At 42.5% G+C, this 24,310-nt stretch overlaps 1 protein-coding gene across 1 annotated transcript in view; it reads left to right on the top strand.

The window, feature by feature from the left end:
- ZDHHC17 (zinc finger DHHC-type palmitoyltransferase 17) overlaps nucleotides 1-24,310 on the top strand; it is an 85,933-nt gene that overhangs the window by 43,480 nt on the left and 18,143 nt on the right. The window contains exons 6-10 of the mRNA XM_068276645.1: nucleotides 3,045-3,109; nucleotides 7,445-7,607; nucleotides 9,548-9,673; nucleotides 15,159-15,301; nucleotides 22,165-22,267. Coding sequence (XP_068132746.1) covers nucleotides 3,045-3,109; nucleotides 7,445-7,607; nucleotides 9,548-9,673; nucleotides 15,159-15,301; nucleotides 22,165-22,267 — 600 coding nt within the window. The remainder of the gene's footprint in view (nucleotides 1-3,044; nucleotides 3,110-7,444; nucleotides 7,608-9,547; nucleotides 9,674-15,158; nucleotides 15,302-22,164; nucleotides 22,268-24,310) is intronic.

The raw sequence follows: 24,310 nt of genomic DNA, 5'->3' as shown, positions 1-24,310 counted from the left end.
GAATCCTAAGGGAGAAAAGCGCTATAGAAATGTTATTGTATTGTATTAAAATTTCCTGGTGGAAGATTCAATGGTGGTTTTTTTTTTTTTTTACAATTAAACCTAGTAGTAAAATACTTTTACTGGCATGTATTGTGATATTAAAGCAATACTTTGAATGTGATATTTGTTGTCACTCTTAACCTATGTTCCCCCTGATATTCACATTTAACATTTTTAAAGCGGATCCGAGATGAAAAACTGACTATAACAAGTAACTGGTCTATATATCTTTTATATAAAGTTTAAATAGTTTACACAGCAAATCTAGCTGCAAACAGCTTCAACAGTAGATGATTATTTCTTCCTGTGATGCAATGACAGCAGCCATGTTCTGCTTGTCATCATTACACACAGGCAAGCTGCTCTCTCCACCCCTCAGCCTGTGAAAGCTTAACTCCCCTCTCCTCCCCTCTGCCTCTGAAATCTCTGGCTAGTAACCTCCACCTCCTCCTCCTCCTCCTCCCCAGACTGAGCTCCCATAAGCCCTTGCTACATGGCTTTTAGAGTGCCTAGGCACTGGAGGGGCTGTGGGCGAGGCTTGTTTAGTTTATAGGGAATTGGAATATTAAAACCATAAAAAAAGTATTTGACTTGAGGAATGCCCTATAAACTATATGTAAGGAACACAATTATGCAATAAATAAAAATTTATATGGGATCCACTTTAATGTATTATAGAAAAAAAATCTCATGAATTTCAATATGTAGCACATACAAGGTTTCTGTGGAAGTGTTTTAACAGCAGATGGCGCTGTTGCTACTTTGTCTTTTAGACAACATTTGCTGCTACTCCTTCTGTTTTAAGAAGGCAAACTTCTGTTTTTCATATCACCTTCATAAGAGGGCTTTTTGGTCCTTTTAGCCCCTTACACACTCCTAGGAGTTCTGGTTCACCATGAGCTTGCTGGGTACTCTGTAAGGGCTGGTGCACACCAAAACCCGCTAGCAGATCCGCAAAACGCTAGCAGATTTTTAAACGCTTTTTTTTATTTTTATGAGGCGGTTTGCTAGCGTTTTGCGGATTGCTGCTGCGGTTTTCAGTATAGTAGATTTCATATATTGTTACAGTAAAGCTGTTACTGAACAGCTTCTGTAACAAGAACGCCTGCAAAACCGCTCTGAACAGGCGTTTTTCAGAGCGGTTTGCGTTTTTCCTATACTTAACATTGGGGCAGAAACGCATCCGAAATCCAAAAAATGCCTCACCCAGGCATTTTTCGTTTCTGCAAAACGCCTGCCGCTCTGGTGTGCACCACCCCATTGAGATACATTGACCAAGCAGATCCGCAGCCGCAAGCGGATCTGAAAACGCGGAAAAAGCCGCTCGGTGTGCACCAGCCCTAACTCTAGTTTTCAAGTCCTACCCCATAGAGCTACATTAATACATGCCATGCACTGCTGAAGATAAGTCAATCAATCCGAAACAAGCTGTGTACATGTTGGATAAATGTGGCTTTGTAATATTAACATTATGGCACTCTAGTGGTTCTGGAGGTGTGTTTAGCTTTCAGGGACATTGAAGAGATAATTTGCATATTCAGCAGTGATGCATTGTGGGACACCTCTGAGCTCACTCCAACCTAAATAATTGTAAATGCCTTCTGTTTTAAGAACGCAAACTTTTGTTTGTTTCTGCTGCTTAAAGCGGAATATAACCCTGCATTTCAACTTTGCTCTAAAACATTATTTACAGCATATTATATGCAAAAAGCATTTTTTTTTTACTAGACCAGCATTGGAAGGGTTAAACACAGAGGTTTTAAGTTCCGTGCAGACGTTCAGATAGTTACATTCTATTTAGTTATATGTATATATTTAGAAATGTTACACACTCTTTGGCTGTCCTCCAACTCCTTCTCAGTGAGAGAGATGAGTCACAATAAACACTTAGATACATCTATGTAAACAAAAAGTATCTAACTTAAGTTCGGATGCGTCTGCAGAAATCTCTAGGGACTTTAAAGCCCTGTGTAACCCTTCCAATGCTGGTCTAGTAAAAAAAAAATGCTGGTTGCATATAATATACTGTAAATAATGTTTTAGAGCAAAGTTGAAATGCAGGGTTATATTCCGCTTTAAGAGGACCTCAAAGTTTTTTATGTTGTCTGTGTTTGACTAGCTTTTTTTTTTTTTTTTTTTTTTTTTTTTTTTTTTTCGTTGGAAGTCCACTTCCTAAGATTCTCTTCTGCTGCATTGAAGACATGTGATCCAAAACGCCTTGACTTTTTTACTATGTTTCTATTGGAATGAAAAACTTTGCAACCCCAGTCTAGATGAGAACACGGTATGGTTTGCATAGCAGTGCTACAACAAGAGTGCTAATGCTATGGAATTTTTTATAGAGCATCCATTGTAGGACTTCTAAGCCACTTATTTCCTTCAGTGTTCACTGTTCTTAAACTTAAGATGCATACATACACATACACCATTACTGCTACACACTGGTCGCGAGACTTGATCCCTTGGACTAAGTTTGGGGCTGAGTAGCCTATATGCTAGCAATGTGTTCTGTTGCTGTGGAGGGAGGACATGGCACAGCAAACGACGGACCGTCTTCGAGCGTGCTGGGTAAGAAGGGGAACTCTTAAATTCCATCAAGTTTACCGTGCACACACCAGATTCTCAGCAGAGATGGCTCCAAACGGCCACCTCAGCAGAGAACTCTAGCACAGTTCCCCAAGAATGTCTTCAAGGCCCAACAACAGGAGATATTTTCCAGAAAGCATTTATAGGTAGAATGTATTACTGTCTCCGCAGAACTGTCAGATTTGCACTAAATGTGTACTGTTGGTGGGCCTTGAGGACAGGGTTTGGAAACAGTGGTGTGTAGCAAGTGTGTATACAAAGATATTGATACAATTGGTCTCAGGTGGGTCATAGGTGGCTGGCATTCAAAGTTACCGGAAGTGAGAGGAATATAGGTGCTGCCATTGCAAGTTGTTTGAAGATGGATTGTTTCTTATTACTGCTTTTTAGTCATTGCTCAATATTTTGTCTTTCAGGATGTAGATATGATGGATCAGAATGGAATGACTCCATTAATGTGGGCAGCTTACAGGACACACAGGTAACAGAGCACACTGTTCATGCAAGAACTAACGGGTAGTTAACACACAGCTCTGTTCTGGCTATACGGCGGAGCCAGTGACCCATCAGGGACAGATAAGTAGGGAGGAATTATCAGAGTGGCGCTAACTGATTGTAGTGAGTTATTGCTCATTTTGTAGCTGTAGTGTGGCTGACATTTGGTAACCAGCATTTCTTACTAGCAGTTGGAGTAAAAGTGGCAAAATGGTAGCAATGTATTGTTCGCGAATAAATTGCCTATGTTATTTCCCTCCTAGAAAGTAACTTTACTGAGAAATGGATAAAGGCCATCATAAACAATAGAGCTAAGATTTGATAAAAATCAATGTGGACACGAACTATACAATTTGCTGAATGATTGTTTACAAATGATTATGAACAATCTGATATCATTTGGGACCACTAACCAACACACATCTAACAAATTTGATCAAATTGACAGGTTGGTCTGAAAATTGAATCGATTTAATCGGATTGGTTAGGAGATTTTCATCTGTTAGTAGTCCCAAATGATCATATCTGATCGTTCATACGAATAATGGTTTGTGACCAATCGCCGAATTGTATAGTTAGTGGCCACCTTTAGGATGATCTCAATTGAAATTTGATCATTTTTAACAATTGAACATTGATGGTGACCTTCATGTTCTCCTTCACTGAGCAGGATCACGGGGAACTGGCTGGGGTTGTCATAGGAGTTACTGGCACGGTTTCCCTGGTAGATTCAATCACTGTGATGGAATCTGCCAGAGACCAATGCCCTAACATGGCTGACCAATCAATATTTGGATCGATTTTCAGCCAAAATCGAACAAAAATTAGGGCTTGCATTAGACAGGAGATCCCGCTTTTAAGGGTGATTGGCGACCTTCCATAGGGGCAAAACTGGGCATTTCCCTAGGGCTCTTGAGCTTGCCAATTTCTCAGCCTGCCAGCCAAGTTAATAGTGGTCCCCAGGGCTCCTGCAGTGTACTCAAAGCAGCGGAGCACTCTCCCCTTATCCAGCTGGTGCACTCCCTCCTGTGTCTTTCTGTCTCCCCCTTCAAACACTGGTGCCTGTTCTCCATGACCCGGCGTCATGTTACACAAGTACATATGGAAAACGGGTGCCCTTCAGGAATTAGACGGAAGGAAACTGGACGAAGCATGCCAGCTGGATATGGTGAGTGCACCATGCTGCAGGTGGGTACTCTGCAGGGGCCTGGTGGTGAACAATTAATTGGGCAAGGAAGACTTGGGTGGTCTGTCAGTCGGCTTTTAAGGGGGGGCCAGGCCCGTTTTTAGGGCCGTGCGGCCCGTGCCGCCGCCCTGGGCGCTGTTGTGAGGGGGGCGCTGTAAAGGAGGGGGAGCCGGAGCCGCGGGGAGGGCAGCCCGACCTCTCCCTCCATCTCCCCGGGTCGCCCTCCGTGCTCCCCCCTCAGATGCAGAGTAATTACGCAGCAGGAAGCGCTGTGCATAACTACTCACCTTCCTGCATTCCACTTGCAGCTGATCTCCTCTCTGCATACACACTGATACACACGCTGCTTCCTGTTTAGCCGGAAGCAGCGTGTGTATCAGCGTCTATGACGCACGAGAGGAGATCAGCGGCGAGTGGAACGCAGGAAGGTGAGTAGTTATGCACAGAGGGCGGCCCGGGGAGAGGGAGGGAGAGGTCGGGCTGCCCTCCCCGCGGCTCCGGCTCCCCCCTCCATTATGGGGGGCACCTACCTAACCTATACTGGGGGGCAGCTACCTAATCTAACCTATACTGGTGGGCACCTACCTAATCTAACCTATACTGGGGGGCACCTACCTAATCTAACCTATACTGGGGGGCACCTACCTAATCTAACCTATACTGGGGGGCACCTACCTAATCTAACCTATACTGGGGGCACCTACCTAATCTAACCTATACTGGGGGGCAGCTGCCTATCTAACCTATACAGGGGGGCACCTACCTATCTAACCTATAGTGGGGGGCACCTACCTATCTAACCTATAGTGGGGGGCACCTACCTATCTAACCTATACTGGGGGGCAGCTACCTGATCTAAACTATAATGGGGGGCACCTACCTGATCTAACCTATACTGGGGGGTACCTACCTAATCTAACCTATACTGGGGGGCACCTACCTATCTAACCTATACTGGGGGGCACCTACCTATCTAACCTATACTGGGGGCACTTACTTATCTAACCTGTATTGGGGGCACCTACTTACCTAGCTAGCCTATACAGGTGGCAACTATACTGGCTACCTATATTGCAGGCACCTACCTAACTATTCTATACTGGGGGCATCTACCTATCTAACCTATGCTGTGGGCAACTATTCTGGCTACCTATATTAGAGGCACCCACCTAGCTAACCTGTAGTGGGGCACCTACCTATCTAACTTATACCGGGGGGCGCCTGCCTATCTAACCTATACTGGGGGCAACTATACTGGCTACCTATACTGGAGGCACCTACCTAGCTAACCTATACCGGGGGCAACTATACTGGCTCACCTATGCCTGGCTACCTATACTGGGGGCCTATTGCTGGCTACCTATACTGGGGGGACCTATACTGAGTGCAACTAGACCTGGCTAACCTATACTGTGGGCGCCCATACCTTGCTTGGGGGGTGCAATTTTTACACCCTCACCCTGGGTGCATTTTAGCCTAGAAACTGCACTGGGGAGGGGGCACAATACTATCTGCAGCGATTCAACAGATTTCAAGCTGACATCTATTAAAAATGTGTTTGCAGTGTGTGGGAGAAATAGATCCTTCTCTAATCAGAGAAGTGGTCTGTCTTTTAGGCACGTTGGGTGGCCATCTTAATGTGTGTTTTAAAGCAGTGTTTTTCAACATTTTATTGGTATGTACCCCTTTTAAAACCCTGTAATTACAAAGTAGCCCCTAACATAGTAAACAAGTACCCCGTGACAAATATTTATTGAATTGTAGTACATAATTGGTTCTAAACCATTTCCAAGCATTTTAATGAGCTAAAACACTAATTACACCATCCGGCTTGGCTGGATAGTGTAATGGTTAAGAGCTCTGCCTCTGACATGGGATACCAGGGTTCGAATCTCGGCTCTGCCTGTTAAGTAAGCCTGCACCTATTCAGCAGGAGACCTTAGGCAAGTCTCCCTAACACTGCTACTGCCTATAGAGCGCGTCCTAGTGGCTGCAGCTCTGGCGCTTTGAGTCCACCAGGAGAAAAGCGCGATATAAATGTTATTTGTCTTGTCTTGTCTAATTTGGTGTTGTTTTAAATAAAATGTATCATTTTCTAAAACTCAAAATTTGTTATTCTTGGTTAAGTATATCAAGCCCATGTACCCCCTGGAACCATCAGAAGTACCCCCTGGGGTACGCGTACCACACGTTGAGAACCTAGGCTTTAAAGGACACCTGAAGTGACAGGGACTTGGAGGCTGCCATATTTATTTGATTTTAAACCATACTAGTTGTCCTGCTTATCCTCTGCCTCTAATACTTTTAGCCATAGACCCTGAAGAAGCATGCAGCAGATCAGGTGCTTCTGACATTGTCAGATCTGATTAGATCAGCTGCATGCTTATATCTGGTGTAATTCAGACACTACTGCAGACAATAGATCAGCAGGGCTGCTAGGAAACTGGTATTATTTTAAAAGGAAATTAACATGGCAGCCTCCATATATCTCTCACTACAGTTGTCCTTTAAAGGGGAACTGAAGAGAGGTATATGGAGGCTGTCATGTTTATTTCCTTTTAATCAATACCAGTTGCCTGGCAGCCCTGCTGGTCTATTTCTCTGCAGTAGTATCTGATTAAAACCAGAAACAAGCATGCAGCTAGTCTTGTCAGATCAGACTTATAAGTCTGAACCACTGAAACACCTGATCTGCTGCATGCTTGTTCAGGGGCTAAGGCTAATAGTATTAGAGGCAGAGGATCAGCAGGGCTGCCAGGCAACTGGTATTGTCTAAAAGGAAATAAACATGACAGCCTCCATATACCTCTCTCTTAGTTCCCCTTTAAGACCTGGAAAAATGTGCTTATCATTATTAGCATAATGGCCATAGACATCCCTTCAGAAATGCAGTTACTCGGCCATGACACCCACAAACTTTGCAAGGGCAGAAAAGGCAGCTTTGTGGCACCTTTGATAAAGAAAATTACAAGCAAAGGAAATTTTTTAAAAATGAATTTCAAACACTGAAGCCTACTTTATTGTTAACCTTGTAACATTAATGAATACAGGATATACCAATTCATGGGTATTTTGCTTTGTGGCCTTTTATCATTGTACTAATGGACTGTACCCTTATTTAATTTTGTTTTGCAGTGTGGATCCTACTAGATTGCTCCTTACTTTTAATGTGTCTGTAAATATTGGGGATAAATACCATAAGAACACTGCATTACATTGGGCTGTCCTGGCCGGAAACACTACAGTCATAAGCCTGCTTTTAGACGCTGGTGCCAATGTTGATGCTCAAAATATTAAGGTAAATATTTATTTTTGTTTTTCTTGTTAAGGCCAAATATCTCTAAACACTTTTTTCGCAGCTAAACGTGACAAGCCGCATGCCCCCCTTCCCCCACCTCCAAACTAAGTAATGGTGGGACTTCCTCCCCCCCCCCCCCCCCCCCCCATAGGCACAGTGTTAGGTTCAGAACTGCCCTTGTATGTTTCTTCCCTATTGGTGGCTCTTGGCAAACTACTTCATAGTACTGACATTAAGCTACTCATCATATTGGTGTCTCCCATTGGCATCTGGACTCGATCCCTCAGGTGACAGTTCAGGGATGAGTTTTGTACAGATGCATCAGTGGCATAGGGGCTAGCCAAAAAAATCCCAAAACAAATAAGAACCAATATGAAAACCTCTATGCTGCCATGGAAGGGTATGCTTTGTCTACAATCTCTCAGACATCCATGAGTAAGCCAAACATAAATATTACTAAAATGTACAAAACAAACCACTTTATTTGGGATGCATCCCTGGCAATAAAAAAAAAGTTGAGCTGTGAGGCCCAGAGCTGTGGGGAGCCCACCTACCAACCTTCCCTTCCTCCGATACAGGGGACTATACTTCTGATTAGGTGTCTTTGTGACTACACTTGTTTTGGGTGTGCAGGTCATGATTGCCACACTTGTTTTATGACTCTTGTGAGATGGGCCCCAAGGCCATGAAGGGTAGCACAAAGAGGCAGGGGAAAAGTGTTAGCATTAGGAGGGCCCCATCTAAGTTTTGCAGGGAGGGCTCTTTGAATTGTAGTTACACCACTGGCTGGAAGCAGGGAATAGAAAGGCTTGCATGTTTGTAAACCTCTGTTACAGTAGAACCGGATCACACCAGCATAAATCCACAAAGCGGGTAACAAACCAAATGCAGTTCATTCGCATCCAAAAAGCCAGATCCTGAGCAAGCCAGCAAAGTAGGATGAACCAGTCAATCTTACCCATGCATCTGAATCAGAAGGGCCGCTTGGTGATAAGATGACAGTCCTCCAGCGTTATCTTAGCATCCTGTACAGAATCCAAGAAAGTGTGGTGGGGCAGCTCAATATGCAGAGGCGGGTTGGTTGCGGCCCAATGCAGTGGCGTCCCAAGGGATACCTGGGGCAGCATGCCAGGCAAGATGTCAGAAGTCCTTTTACAGGCCCTCGGCGTGTGAATACAGGGCGGCGTGGCGTGGCGTCCCATGCAGTTGTCATGCTAAGTGTATACCAAAAACTGCATATGGCTAAAGAGCAAATAGCGCAGCATATGTACAGTATGTTCAAATGTGCCTTGGAAAAAAACTCCTGTAGAATAATCTACTATAAATTTGTAAGTGCTAACACTGTAGTCCAGAGGAGGAGGGGGGTCCTGTCCCGACCGCTTTAGTTTACACCCATACCTAATGGTTGGAATCCGCAATACATGTGTGGTGCGAGCAGCACTGGAGCTGTTGTGATCACGGACACTATCTCTGGACTACAGGGTAAGCGCTTATATTATACTCTTCTACTAGTGACTTTAGCCCGTATTAAAAACGGGCTAGGTCTGTCAACGCGCGCCTGTGTGCACGTCCGCCGTGAGCGCACACACGCCAGCCCCTTCCTCCCCTTCAGTGTCTCTGCGCCCCTCCTTGCACATGCGCAGTGCTACAAAACACACACACAGGGACATGGGACGCAGAGACACTTGGGTTTTATTATAGGATAGGAGTTTTTTGTTTTTTGTTTTTTTACAAAAAACCCATAAACTACTTGACATTTTGTTATGGAGTTTTTCACTATAGTAAATTGTCATAGAATGGGACTAATATATCAGTTAATGTTTTTTTTTTAAATATTGTAGCAAAAAGGAAAAATTGTGGTGCTTCTACAAAGCTGTACCCAAATGTTAAGTACTTAGTTATGACTCCTCTTACCATGAATCCTCCCATGTTCCTTGCAGGGAGAGTCACCACTTGATCTTGCAAAACAAAGAAAAAATGTATGGATGATAAACCATTTACAGGAGGCAAGGCAAGCCAAAGGCTATGACAATCCCTCATTCCTCAAAAAGTTAAAGGCTGACAAGGTAAGGGACCCTTTTTTTCTCTGCATGCTAGTTTGAGTGGTTCTGCATACAGAATGTATAATTGTATTCACATAAATGGAATATTCCTCTTAAAGGGGCACTACAGCGAAAAAATGGAAAATGTACAATATGTGCAAACATATACAAATAATAAGTACTTTTTTCCAGAGTAAAATGAGCCATAAATTACTTTTCTTTTATGTTGCTGTAGTAGAAATCTGACAGAGGTGGCAGGTTTTGGACTAGTCCATCTCTTTATAGGGGATTCTCAAGGATATATTTATTTTCAAAAGCACTTGAATGGCAGTTGCTCTGTCCAACTGCCAAAAATACTGTAGCGAGCAGGGAAGCTGGCCAGCATCATTGTTTAAATACTTTTTCAGTGATATCTTTATAAAGAATAAAAAAGCCTTGCTGAGAATCCCCTATGAAGAGAAGGACTAGTCCAAAACCTGTCACTTCTGTCAGATTTTTACTACCTACTACTGTAAGTGACAGCAACATATGATACAAGTAATTTATGGCTCATTTTATTCTGGAAAAAATGTACTTCTTATTTGTATATGTTTGCACATATATTAAATTTTACAGTTTTTCGCTGTAGTGCCCCTTTTAACTACAGTTTACTACAGATTTCTATCAGCGTCTGTGTTTTTGTCTGCATCTCAGTTTAGAATCTGACATGTATAACTTAATCTCAGAAATGTTCATTCCAGTTTTGACTTGGGCTGTTTGATTTATTTGGTTTATTACCTTTTGTTCTTATTATTTCTGGTTTTTTTTTCTGGAGAAAACCAGAGCACACATGGGGAAAATACAAACTTTCAATTCAGAATCTTTAGTAAGAGTTTGCCCCAAAATTGAGGCCTAGTTCCCCAAACTATTTTTCCCCAGAAATGTTCAATGATCTTAAAGATTACATGCCCTTCTAGTGGAATTGTACAGCCTTGACATATTTAGGCATCTTGTCAATTTCTGAAGCAATTTCAGCCGCTGTTTGCAGACTTTATCTGGGCCAAAATAAAACCAAGATTCAACAGGAGAATTCTGCAGAAATCTAAGGAATGGGGAGGCACTGAAACCCCTGACCTGCTCAGATATTATAGAGCATGTGCTCTCACAAGGATTCTTGAATGGTACTTGAAGTAACGCTACCTTATCTGATGGACAGGAGTTGCCTCTTCTTACGCAAACCCTAAGAACAAAAGTTTCATCCTCTATCAGGCCACTGGAAAATAGGCAACAAGGATTTTGAGCCAGGCCTAGAAAGCAACGTTCTCTCAAAGCCCCCCACCTTTTAAGGGGTCTACCTCAGTTTAAAGGGATACTGTAGGGGGGTCGGGGGAAAATAAGCTGAACTTACCCGGGGCTTCTAATGGTCCCCCGCAGACATCCTGTGCCCGCGCAGCCGCTCACCGATGCTCCGGCCCCGCCTCCGGTTCACTTCTGGAATTTCTGACTTTAAAGTCAGAAAACCACTGCGCCTGCGTTGCCGTGTCCTCGATCCCGCTGATGTCATCAAGAGCGCACAGCGCAGGCCCAGTATGGTCTGTGTCTGCGCAGTACACTCCTGGTGTCATCAGCGAGAGCGAGGACACGGCAACGCAGGCGCAGTGGTTTTCTGACTTTAAAGTCAGAAATTCCAGAAGTGAACCGGAGGCGAGGCCGGAGCATTGGGGAGTGGCTACGCCAACACAGGATGTCTGCGGGGGACCATTAGAAGCCCGGGTAAGTTCAGCTCATTTTCCCCCGACCCCCCCCCCCCCCCCCCCCCCCCCCCCCTACAGTATCCCTTAAGTGTTGTGATGAATGAAGGTACACCTCTCCGGCGTACTATTTAACTTTTTAAAATACATTTCTTGAGCCAAAACTGTCCAATAAAGTTTCAAAGTTTATTTATGCATGGGAAGTTTCTTATGCTGATGCTGGTCAGGAATTAGATTGGTAGGGAGTTTTTAATTAAACCCATAAATGCTTGGTGAATACATTAATGCAGGAAAGGGGCTATAAGATATTGGCCTCAATTCACTAAGCTGTCTTTTCCTGTCTTTTAATAATGTTTATGAGCTGTTTCTAGTGTTATCACCATGGTGATAAGGCATGTAGTATTCACTAAACAATTTACCTCAGACAAACCTTTTAAAGAGTAACTGTCGGGCATAAAATAAAAGACCAATTCTTTATTTTTATCTGGTAAACAAGTAATAAGGATGTTAATCAGGCAATCCAAAAGTTAAAATCACTATTACTTTTCTTGTTTAAAATTTGGTACACAAAAGAGAAGTTGCACGACATGCTGGGGTTTTTTTTTTTTTTTTTTTTTTTTTTGCTTCTCTACCTCCCCTCAGACCCTCAGACTTAGTTATTTCCCTCCTGTTTTCTCCTCCCACACCTCTGTTCCTCTCTGAATGGCCAAAATTTCTCAGGCTGAAACAATGCACTTTCTATAGTGAAGGGCGGGCAAATCAGGCAGAGGAGACTAAGGGCGGATATTACATCACGATTCGCTTCAAAATAGCCACAGTAAAATATGGAAACTGTCTAGAATAGGATTCTCTACTTTTCCTTTATAAAATTCACAGGAATCATGTGGACAGTGCAATACATATGTCATGTAAGTAGAGCAAGTATTTATCTACTTATATATGTGGTTTTTTCCTGAGATAGTATGGTTGACAGCTCCTCTTTAAGTTAACTCTTTTTTTCTCTTTAACTTAAGGAGAGCTCTCTAAAGTTAAAGTTTCAATCCTTAAAATAACTACAGAATTCTAAAGTTAAAGATAGGCGGTTAATTAACTGCATGTGAAAATAACTAAAGGAGGTAACTTGAGGACTGAAGTGATAAGATAACTCTCACTGTGAAAACGTATCTCTACACCTTAATAAGACAAGCTTCTTTAGTAAATTAACACTGAAAATGCCGATCGATGTGTGGTAGTAAGATTTTCTCTTGTCTCATTATCACCAGCATGAACTTAGTGAATTGAGGCCATTAACTAGATGGTGTAAGCTACAAAGAGTTTTTGCTTCTTGCCCTGACACTTGCTGTAGGTGCAATCAAGATATAGGAACGTTTGATGACATTTGCTGGACGTGCTCCAGAATTCTACCTTTTTCTTTTTTAGAAGAAAATCCACCAATACCCTTGAAAGATCTTTGGGCTATCTATTACCTTTCTTAAAGAGAGTCTGAAGTAAATGTGTTTATATAAAAAAAAAAAAAAAAAAACCCCAAGGAGAGGGAAGGCACTGGGTCTTATAGAGCCTTCCTATTTCTCCTTTGGTCTCTGTGTTCCACTGCTGGCTTCATCGTTAGTAGTCTCCGACCGTGGGAGACTGCTCACTCTGCTGCTGCCCGAGGCTTCAGAAGTCTTCGAGAACCCTAGTGCTCCTAAAGATGGGCCGCTCTGTACTGTACATGCGTAAGAATGCACTCGTGTCAGACTCTTTAAAGAAAGATATCTTTTACACTCTAACTCCCTTCCAATTAGAGTTTATAAGAAATCCTTTTTTAATTCATTTGATCAATGCAGCTAGATCTCTTATTCCTAGGTGCTGAAAATCACAACACACCCCTAAATTAAAAGATTGGGTCAGCAAGGTCAACTTTATCTACGAAATGGAAGAATTTAATTTCTAAATTGGATAAGACCAACAAACTAATCCAAACCTGGTCCACTTGGGCGGACTTTCAGAGTACACCGGATTATACTGCTCTGCTGGAATATAACTGAATTATATTTTATTAGACTTTATCTCCTGCAACCCCCTTCCCCCTCACCTCTTTTCTTTTTTTCATTTTCCTTTTGGGAGAGGGCATTTCTGAGTTTGAATATTCCTTGATAGATGTGTCTAGTTTGATAACTCTTGATACTATGATCATTTGCAGTGTTCTCCCCAGATTTTTTTTTTCCAGCCGGATGGAGAAGATCACTCTGGGTGCCTCGGATGGAGGGAGGGAGGATTATGCTGGGTGCTACTGGATGGATGAGAGGGGTCAGTAAATTGGGGAGAGGAGGGAGATCTCACCCTGGGTGCCGCCGACCGAGGTGGGGGGTCCATAATGGATGCTGCTGGCAAAATAGGAAGGGGTTTTACACTGGATGATGCTAGTAGGTTGGGAAAAGGGGTTAACACTGGCTGCTACTAATTGAGGAGTGGCGATCTCCCTTTGGATGATTGGGGGGGGGGGGGGGGGGGGGGGGTTGGAGAGAGTGATCTCACACTGAGTAATGCTGTTGGGAAAGGGGCATTCTCAGTCACAAGCATGCAATCACACCGGCTACTCGCAAGCGAGTACTTACAAACATGCAATCAATCACAGCAGCAGAAAGTATTCCCAATAAGCAATCTGATGCTTCAGCTTCCTTTATTGTGGTGCCTCTCCTCTGTGCACTGGGGAAGGCTGCACTGAGAGCCATGCTTCTCTGCTTCTCCCCATGTGAGCTACAGTCATGGTCAGCTGATCAGTCTCTCCCTCCCCACGCTTTGCAGTTGGGACTCGGAAGGGGGGGAGAAGAGACAAATGGCTGCTGTGGTCCTTCTGATTTGTGCCTCAATCTGTGCCTGCGCCTGGGGAGTTTCTGATCTATGTCTGCCGGCGTGGCAAGACCTCTGTGCAGCCGCTTTTTTTTCTGTCCTGGCGCTGTATTCCCATCAGGATCAAACTACTTTCTTGTGTTGTTCCTGACGAATTCCTCTCTGTAGCTGCCTGCTCATCTATCAATGCTAATGAGTGACATGCTCTCCTCTGCAAAGATCCCCTCCCTCATTGCACTGTATATGCAGACCGACAGATAATCAGCGGTGCTGGTGGCTGACGGTGGTGATGAGAGCGAACAGTGACCACTGGTCACTGGGCAACGTTTGCTCTCGCCACTGTAAGCCACCGGCGCCGCTGATAATCTTCCAATCTGCATATGCAGTGCAGCGAGGGGATCTTTATGGAGGACAGCTGAGCAAGTCTCTCACTGGCATTTGCAGATGGGTGAGGTGTGCAGGCAGCGGGAGGATACAAGGGGGAGGAGGAAAGTAATTCTGCCATGGACCGGGGCAAAGGACAACTGGGGCGCTTGCGTGAATTAGCTGGGCGAAGCTTCCGGCTTAAAGGCTCTGGGGAGAACACTGCTTTGATTATGGATGCAATGAGTCTTAATATATTCTTATAAACCATCTTGCATTGTGTAATGTTTCCAAACGTTCCATTTGGAATACTGTTGCTTTGATTATTTTAGCCATGGTTGTCCTATATTCTGAGCTAGTATGCTGAATATTGTTGTTGACCTTGTTTATGTTGCTGATATTTAATAAAAGCCTTTTAAATAATAATCACAGAAGTTAAAACAAAAATAAAATAAACAATGCTACATACTGCTATTGTGTGTGTTTGTCTTGTCTGTAAATTGTCATACTGTTGCTGAAGCTTGCTATTCTGTGTAGCGCAGTACTACGGAGTTGGATTCACCAGCATTGTCTTAAATTTTCAGGAGTTTCGGCAGAAGGTGATGCTGGGAACACCTTTCATGGTGATTTGGCTGGTTGGGTTTATTGCCGATCTTGACATAGATTCCTGGCTAATTAAAGGTCTTATGTATGGTGGAGTTTGGGCCACGGTGCAATTTCTGTCAAAGTAAGTAACTTTATGACCAAAGTTGATTACAATAAATGGTAAAATCACAAGTCAAAGTCAGATATCACTGATATTCACTGTTGGCATTTGTTCACTTTTAATACACTTCAGGTTCCCTTTAAGGAAATATAAGTGGGCAGGCTAACTTGCAGTCCTTCTGTGCCCTTGCCGTCATTCCACGCTCCTCTGTTCAGCTGCAGTGCCTTTCTGACAGCTGCATGCACAGCTCCGCCTGCCTACTGACTGCGCTTGTACAGTATGTAAAGATTGTTACTGTGCATGATATAGAATACTATATACATAATACTTTCAGACACAGAAGCGCAGTTGAGGTGGTGGGGGGGGGGGCAGGCATGTGCTGTAGCCAGCGACTGGCTGAGTCAGCCAGCTTTCAGAGGGGCACTGCAGCTGATTAGAGGAGCATGTAACGATGGTGAGGGCACACAAGGACAGAAGGGGGCTGGAAAAAGCCACAGGTAAGTTGCACTGCCAAGGTAGGGAAGGTAGACTGCTGTTCAGTCCAGCAAAGCAGCACCTGACATTAGCGCTGAAAGTTAGCCCTGCAAATTCAGCCAGCTGCATAATAAAACAATGGGATCTATTCACAAAACTTCTCATAAATGACATATTTATCGCCTATTTGGAAAAAAACAAAAACCTTTCAGCACATTTACAAGCAAAATAATCCCTCAGAGTAAATTGTTCCTGATTAACGGCATTACAATATTACTTTTCTTACCTTAAAGAGACACTGAAGCGAAAAAATAATAATAATATGATTTGTTTGTGTAGTACAGCTAAGAAATAAAACATTAGGAGCAGAGACATAAGTCTAATATTGTTTCCAGTACAGGAAGAGTTAAGAAACTCCAGTTATCTATGCAAAAGAGCCATTGGCTTCAATTCATCAAAGGGTGTTCGATAACAAAACCCCAGTCCTTAAAATACCGCATTCGGTATTTTACACTTCACTGTGCTAATTCATCAATATTTTCCCATGTGCGGTAGAGGTTCGTTAAGTTACCGAACTACTAGGCTTCAATTCATCAAAGGCTGTTCGATAACAGCAGAGTGGTGCAGAGCAGCTTGGAATGTCTCTGTGTTGTTACAAGCTGATAACAATAGAAGGCATCCAGACATCCCTTTACATGTAAACGTGTTATAGTTACTGTTACTTGTACTGCCTCTGCAGCTCTGAATCTGTCCATCAGTCTTTCTTAACATTGTATTTATTTGCCACAACGTAGATGAACTTCCTGGAGACATTACAAATGCCATGCTTGGTGATTTCACCACCAGCATCTTTGCATTATCAAACAGGGCCTGAAAGGGTTACACCACCGAAGGGAATCTGGGGATATATTTTGACCTGTTCTCTCTGCTCACTGCTTGGGGGGTCTGAAAGCTTGTGTGGAGAAGCCTGTGTGACCTATCAGCGGCACTTGCAGGAGAACAGGGGCTGTTTCTATTGGCTGCCTGCTCCTGCTAATCATGAAAACATTCACACAGAAGGCTTTCGAAGCCTGTAAGGACAGGGGAGAGCTTGAGATAAACACCGAATGTGTTAGCGAATGTGGGAACCTTGATGAATTAACATTTGTTGAGCACATGTCGGTAATTTATCTCATTGCTGTGTCATTTCAGCTTCTCATTCGGTAACAGCTTTGATGAATTAACATTTTCTAAAGTGCTCCCTTAAGTCAGCTGTTTTTAGCATTACCGAATGCGGTAATGCTTGATGAATTGAAGCCATTGAACTCTACAACTTTCAAAGTTGCAGAGAGCTCTGTCTTCTGAAGCGTGTTTCCTCAACTGTCAGTCACTGTATCTTCTTTTCCTCTGCATAGAACAGGTCAATAGTTCACTGGCCTGCTCTGTAAATAATTTAGAATGCTGAGTAATGTGTAAAACTGCAAATGTTAGAGAATGATGCAATGTTATAAAAAAACACTAACTGAAAATAGAGCCTTGATCTGAGTTACCACTTTTTTTCCCTTTTCTCCTAAAGAAGAACTTTAACCCAGGAATAAACTTCATCCCAGTCAATAGCAGATATCCCCTTCCCCATGAGAAATATTTACATTTTCTCGAATAGAACATCAGGGACATCTGTATGGCTGATATTATGGTGAGACCCCTCCCACAGTGTGATGTCAGGGCCATGGCCCTCGAAGCAATGTGGGAAACGGCCATTTCCAACTGCCAAGAAAGCAGCATCTACCTCTGTGCCTAACACTCTCAGTAAGGGCTTGCTCACATCTAGGGCGTTATCGGCTTTTTTTAAGCGCTGGTGATTTTCAAAATCACCCTAAAAGCACCTGTGCAATTATTCCCTATGAGAGTGTTCACATCTGAGTGGTTCCATTCCGATCCGCTCACCATAGCGCTGCCTGTACCATTTTTGCGATTTGCCTCAATGGAAGGAGAAGGGGAAATCGCAAAGCGCTTGAAAAAACGCTTTGTATAGCGATTTCCCCAGCTCTTTCATGAATAAATGTATTGTATTTCATTTCTGGCTGAAAGACTTCACTTCCTGACTGACTCAGGAAGTGAAAAAATAGAATTGCTCTGCAAAAGCGCTTAGAAAAGCGCTTTATAAAAATCGTAGCGCAGGTAAGTGCCGGGAGGCACTTAAAAAATATTGCTTAAAAATCAAAAACCGCTGGGGTCAGCGATTTCGATTTTTAGATTTGAACATTCAGCAGAGATCCCCTGACAGGATTACAGATGTCACCATCTGATACAAATCATGGAGATGAAAGATTTTACAGTAGGCAAATACTGATTTAATAATAAATGAGAATTGTATATAAAAAGCAATTTTATTCATAAGGTTATTTTCACCACAGTTCCTCTTTAAATCGGTTTCATCCGAATCATATTAGATAAGCATTACGTAGTATTACACGGTATACCAATAAAAAATATCTCTGCTACCTTTTTGTCTGTCAGTAAAATATGTTTAGGGCTGTCAAGACAAAGTATGTAATCTTGCCTGCTTACATTTTTACAAATAACATATATGCCAGGATTATAATATAAATGGAACCTTCACACTTTATCCCCTTTTAGTAGATATATAACGTGAGATAACGCACTTGCCTAATGGTATGATAAAAAACCTGCGGATCGTCTTTTTTCCATCTGGGGAGCACAATAGGCTGACATATTTATAGAGAAGCACTAATAATTGTTGAAAGGCATTTCTTTGTGATTCTGTTGGTACAATGCCATCTGTGCCTGAAAGAGTCTTCAGTACAAGTTCACTTGAGGTAACGATTAACTCCATGTGTGCTTTCTTCACTTGCTGCCTCTTAGCATTGCACAAGCTGCACATCATCTGCGTTAGTCCAGCTATGTGTGTGGCTTATGCGTTCCATGTCTTACAACCATGATCTGCTATGTGCAGATAAACCAATGTGTGTTTTGTCATGGTGACTTTCATGTAGTGCACTGGAGAAGGTATGAATAAATGCATCATTACATTGATTACAAAGTATTACTGTTCTTATTACATATTTTACTTTCCAAACAAGGCCTTGCAAACAAGCAGCATGCAGATGAGGTGTTTCTGACTGAAGTCTGACTAGATTAGCCACATATTTGTGTCAGGTGTGGGATTCATACACTTTTTTTTTGCAGCCAAAGACATCAGCAGCACAGCCAAGCAAGTGGTATTGTTTAAAAAGGAAATAAATATGGCAGTCTCCTTATCCCTCTCACCTCAAGCTCCCTTTATTCCTCACCTCTTGTTACCACACTATGATCCTACATCGTGATCTCATATGGGCAAGGCTGCCTTTTACTAGTGGTTCAGGTATTGCTGCATTTATATTCCCCACCCTCTCCTATGGACAACTGCTCATATATACAGATATATATACACACACCTCATTTATAAAATGTTGTTCTGGGCTTAAAATCATGAGTAATTGTGTAAACCTGGCCTGGATTTGTTAAATTTGCTATCCAAGGTGGTGTTTAGGGGGGTTACTAAAATGTTCTTATCTCAGGCCAGGGGAACTTCAGTAAAACAGCCCATGATATGCATCCTGTTGTCTTTAGCTATATTAGTAGTTTGTCCAGTATTTATACAGTGCTAACATAGTATGTGTAACACTTTACAGAGTACATTAAACCAGGGGCATAACCACATCCCCCAGGACCCCAGGCAAAATAGTCATGGTGCTGATTATAAGAAAAGGCAAAGTGTGTAAAGGAAAACTGAAGTTCCTTTTAAAAAATACTAGTTGTCTGACAGCTCTGCCAGTCTAATTGGCTGCAAGAGTGTCTGAATCACACCAGAAACAAGCATGCAGCTAATCTTGTCAGATTTGACAATAGTGTCAAACACCTGATCTGCTGCATGCTTGTTCAGGGTCTCTGGCTAAAAGTATTATAGGCAGTGGATCAGCAGTACAGCCAGGCAACTGGTATTGCTTAAAAAGAAATTAATATGGCAGCCTCCATGTCTCTCACTTCAGTTGTCCTATAAAAATGAATTGAAAAAGCTGATGAAGGGTACACACACTTATACAATTGGAGGGGACACTGGCCAGGGATCGCATTGGTTGTCGCGATATCAAATGCTGTTACCAATGTGCACCTTATCAAGCCTTTGTGACAAAGATTTGTTTTTGCCATTCATGATTGAACCAGTTGACCGCCTTTTTTTTTTTTTTCTTTTTTTTTATTTATTTATTTATTTTTGGGATACAAGTTGATCAAAAAATCTATTGGGTGGTTATGTTGAGGCACTGATTCTTTTCCAATTCCAGAAAATTAATGAATCAAAAGGTTGATCAGGTCATAATAATAAGTAATGTAAAGTGCACCCTTAAAGCTTAATGACTAAATGCATTGAATTCTGATTGCCTGAAGTTTAAATTTGAAGCATCATGGTCCACAAAATAGACACCGTCTTAGAAGTGTTTAATAAAAGCTGCTGTCTCTGATTCAGGACCCACATCCTAGTTCCAGTACAGTGACTGTGAGGTGGAATATGTTCAGCCTCAAGGCTCATACACACATCAGACTATAGTCTTTGGAAAATGAAAGATCACAGACCAATCTTACCACCCTTCATGTAGTATGAGAGCCATACTCTACACAGTCTTTTCTATGGAACTGAACTCCACATCAGAAAAAAATCTTTGCAAGATGCTGCACACACAGATGCTGTACAGACACAAAAGATCAGTATCTGCAAAAGATCCGTTCCTGCCAAAAATCCATTCCTGCAAATTGTAATGATAGTCTATGAGATCTGCAGATCATCATACACACATGATTTAACTGACATTCATCTGCAGATCAAGCACTCATCTGCAGATCTGAAAATCCACCCTGGTGGATCTGATCTGCAGATGAATGTCAGTTAAATCATGTGTGTATGAGGATCTACAGATCTCATAGACTATCATTGCAATTTACACTAAAATCAAAACCACATTATCAGCGCAACCAAACAATCATAAATTTGTGGAACAATATATGTGTGTCGCAGCCAAAGTCCAACACTTCAGTACAGCGTTTGAGTCAGTATAGAATAAAACACTTCAGCGCAGGCTCACTTATGTCCACCACCGAGAACACCATAAAAACAGATGCGCTTACCAGATCCTTACAGACCTTAACTACAGGGTCTGTAATAAAGCTTTATGAGGTCAGCAGCAGGTGTCTTCACAGCCGGCCTCCTCTCCAGTTTGGACAGAATAACTCAAATCCTCTTATGCAGTGTTTCACCAAAATTAGAGGCATGCAAAAAAACAATGCACATCTAAGCGTATCTGTAGCAATTTTAATATAGCGCAGTAAAAAACAGCATAAAAAATTTTTTTTTTTAAAAAGGGTCACTCACATCAGGGTCCTTGTTACAGGGACCCACAGAGAAGACAGCACATAAATCATGGGACGCCGTCCAGCCACACGTCCACCTCACTCGACCGGTTTCACTATAAAAGTTTCCTGAGGAAACTTTTATAGTGAAACCGGTCGAGTGAGGTGGACGTGTGGCTGGACGGCGTCCCATGATTTATGTGCTGTCTTCTCTGTGGGTCCCTGTAACAAGGACCCTGATGTGAGTGACCCTTTTTAAAAAAAAAATTTTTTATGCTGTTTTTTACTGCGCTATATTAAAATTGCTACAGATACGCTTAGATGTGCATTGTTTTTTTGCATGCCTCTAATTTTGGTGAAACACTGCATAAGAGGATTTGAGTTATTCTGTCCAAACTGGAGAGGAGGCCGGCTGTGAAGACACCTGCTGCTGACCTCATAAAGCTTTATTACAGACCCTGTAGTTAAGGTCTGTAAGGATCTGGTAAGCGCATCTGTTTTTATGGTGTTCTCGGTGGTGGACATAAGTGAGCCTGCGCTGAAGTGTTTTATTCTATCATTGCAATTTGCAGGAATGGATTTTTGGCAGGAACAGATCTTTTGCAGATACTGATCTTTTGTGTCTGTACAGCATCTGTGTGTGCAGCATCTTGCAAAGATTTTTTTCTGATGTGGAGTTCAGCTCCATAGAAAAGACTGTGTAGAGTATGGCTCTCATACTACATGAAGGGTGGTAAGATTGGTCTGTGATCTTTCATTTTCAAAAGACTATGGTCTGATGTGTGTATGTGGCCTCAGTCTGGCAGGCAGTGGTTGGATATGGTCAGTTGGGAGTCCATTAGAACCAGCAATTTGGCTGTTTTTAATATTTTCAAGCTTTAGAATGTCCATTTACCATCTGTGTGTTCTCCATAGCAGCCAATACGTTTCCAGCACAGGTACAATTATGAAAAGTAATGGGAAAATGAAGCTTTTGGGAGAATGCAATTTTTGTGTCTGGATAAAGTTTTTATTTTTTCCCCCAGGTCATTCTTTGATCATTCGATGCACAGTGCACTTCCTCTTGGGATATACCTGGCAACCAAATTCTGGATGTATATCACCTGGTTCTTCTGGTTTTGGAACGATATCCTTTGCCGCGTGTTATTATATAGACTATGGTTGTACCACTTCTGTTTGCTGCAAGGTCATTTATAAAAGCTGAATGTTTGTAACATTTACATACAAATAGGGGTGGTCAGTGAGAAAAATTCCAAGTTTATGCAGAAGTATGCTAACGTAATCTGCTTGAAAATGGGAAAGTCAAATTAGGTTGAGGTTGGATTTGATTGGTCCCTTTTCAAGCTGCATATATTTCCTTAATTCTGAATCATCTCTAAATGATTTGCCTCTAACTGGCCATTCCTTCATGCAAATGAATATTCCAGTAAGCAGTAAAGAAAACAGCGCCGGGTACCAAAACTAATGCTTGCTATTTATTCCAGGATCATACAGACAATCAAAGTAGGGGGGTAACAAAAGGTCTAACAGCCGTTTCACGGGATAAAAGTTGCCCGCTTCCTCAGAGACTCTGAGGAAGCGGGCAACTTTTATCTCGCGAAACGGCTGTTAGACCTTTTGTTACCCCCCCTACTTTGATTGTCTGTATGATCCTGGAATAAATAGCAAGCATTAGTTTTGGTGCCTGGCGCTGTTTTCTTCTTTACTGCCTACGAATCACTACGGCTGAGAGCACATCACTGCTGAGCCCTTCCGGATCACCTTGCAGTTAGCCACCATCGAGTGCCAGCTCTTTCTCTCTTCACTTCCTTTTGGTTGGAATATTCCAGTAAGATTGTAATTTGAAAGCAATTTAAGATGCAATTTACAGGAGTATCTTGTCACTCTAAGCGTAACAAAGTAAGGAAAGTCTGCTGCTGTGCTTTGGATAAATTGGTCTCCCCAATGCTTAGGAGTTAACCCTTTCCAATCCTGTGTCGGTCTCTGTCCGACATTGGCATTCTCCACTATAGCTCCAATGTTGGGCATAGGAAAACATGGCTGCCGCTAGGGACACTGTTGCCAGATAAAATACAGCACTTTGTATCAAAGCGGTTTATTAAGTCTGACACTCTGATCACTTCCGGCCCCACGGACTACCGCTGGGCCACATAATTTAAATATTATGTGAGTGCTTTTGGGATTGCCGCTAGAGGCGCCATTGCTGGGTCTAGTCTGGCAGAGCATCAGCCTATGTGGATCAGTGTCAGACAATATTTGATCTTTTAATCCCCTTTGTTACCGCACTGCTCTGCATAATACTGTAAGTACGCTGGCAGGCATGTAAATGGGCGGAGCTACAGTGCGTAAGCTGTTTCCCCTGGTCCTTGTGAATGCAGGATGCAATTAAAAAGCACTCTCATCTTGTCCCAATTAAACTGGATGGCACCTCACCAGTCCATCCTGAGCTTTGATGCTTTATTTTTCCATTGCTTCTAACGATACTGCTTAATGTCTCTTCTCCACTGGTTGCTTATCAAATAAAGTATACTGTTCAAGCCTGGAACTCTTGCCAACAAAGTTTTCCCCTTTCTGACCCTACTATAAAATACTTCATTCATATCCAGATATCTGATTTTATCGGAATTTACATGCAATTCCGATTTGCAATTTTAAATCGGTACTGCATGCTGCGTTTTTTTTTTTTTTTTATTGCATACAGGGAAAAACGCAAATCAGAATCGCAAATCGGATTTGCAGTGTGCATGGGGCCGTACACAGTCTAAGGTCTGCTAACGATCTTTGCTTCTTATCCACCATAGTCACTTCTCTCACTCCCACATACAGAATTTCTCATCTGCCTCTCCTCTCCTCTGGAACTCCCTCCCTAAATCAACTTTATACACTCCAAACCCTAATGTTCAAACATGACTTATCAACTCGCCTTTCGGTCCAGCACACAATTTGTTCTGGGCAATTTTAGCTGGCTAGGGAACCATCATTGCTTTTAACTAGCCTATACCTAAATCTCATGGTTCCATCATATTTACAGCTTACAAGTGCCCCTTACATTTTGTGGCTAACCTTTCTCTTGATTAATAAACTTGAATGAGTAGGGACTTCTCTTCTATGGTATCTTGGTATTGAGAGAGAGAGAGAGAGAGGGGTGTGAGTGCTCAGTCTTCCTCTTTA

The sequence above is a fragment of the Hyperolius riggenbachi genome, chromosome 3 (genome assembly GCF_040937935.1).
Source record: "Hyperolius riggenbachi isolate aHypRig1 chromosome 3, aHypRig1.pri, whole genome shotgun sequence".
In the NCBI taxonomy this organism is placed as follows: Eukaryota; Metazoa; Chordata; class Amphibia; order Anura; family Hyperoliidae; genus Hyperolius; species Hyperolius riggenbachi.
The sequence above is the reverse complement of the archived record's forward strand: the minus strand, read 5'-3'. Positions and strand labels throughout refer to the sequence as shown.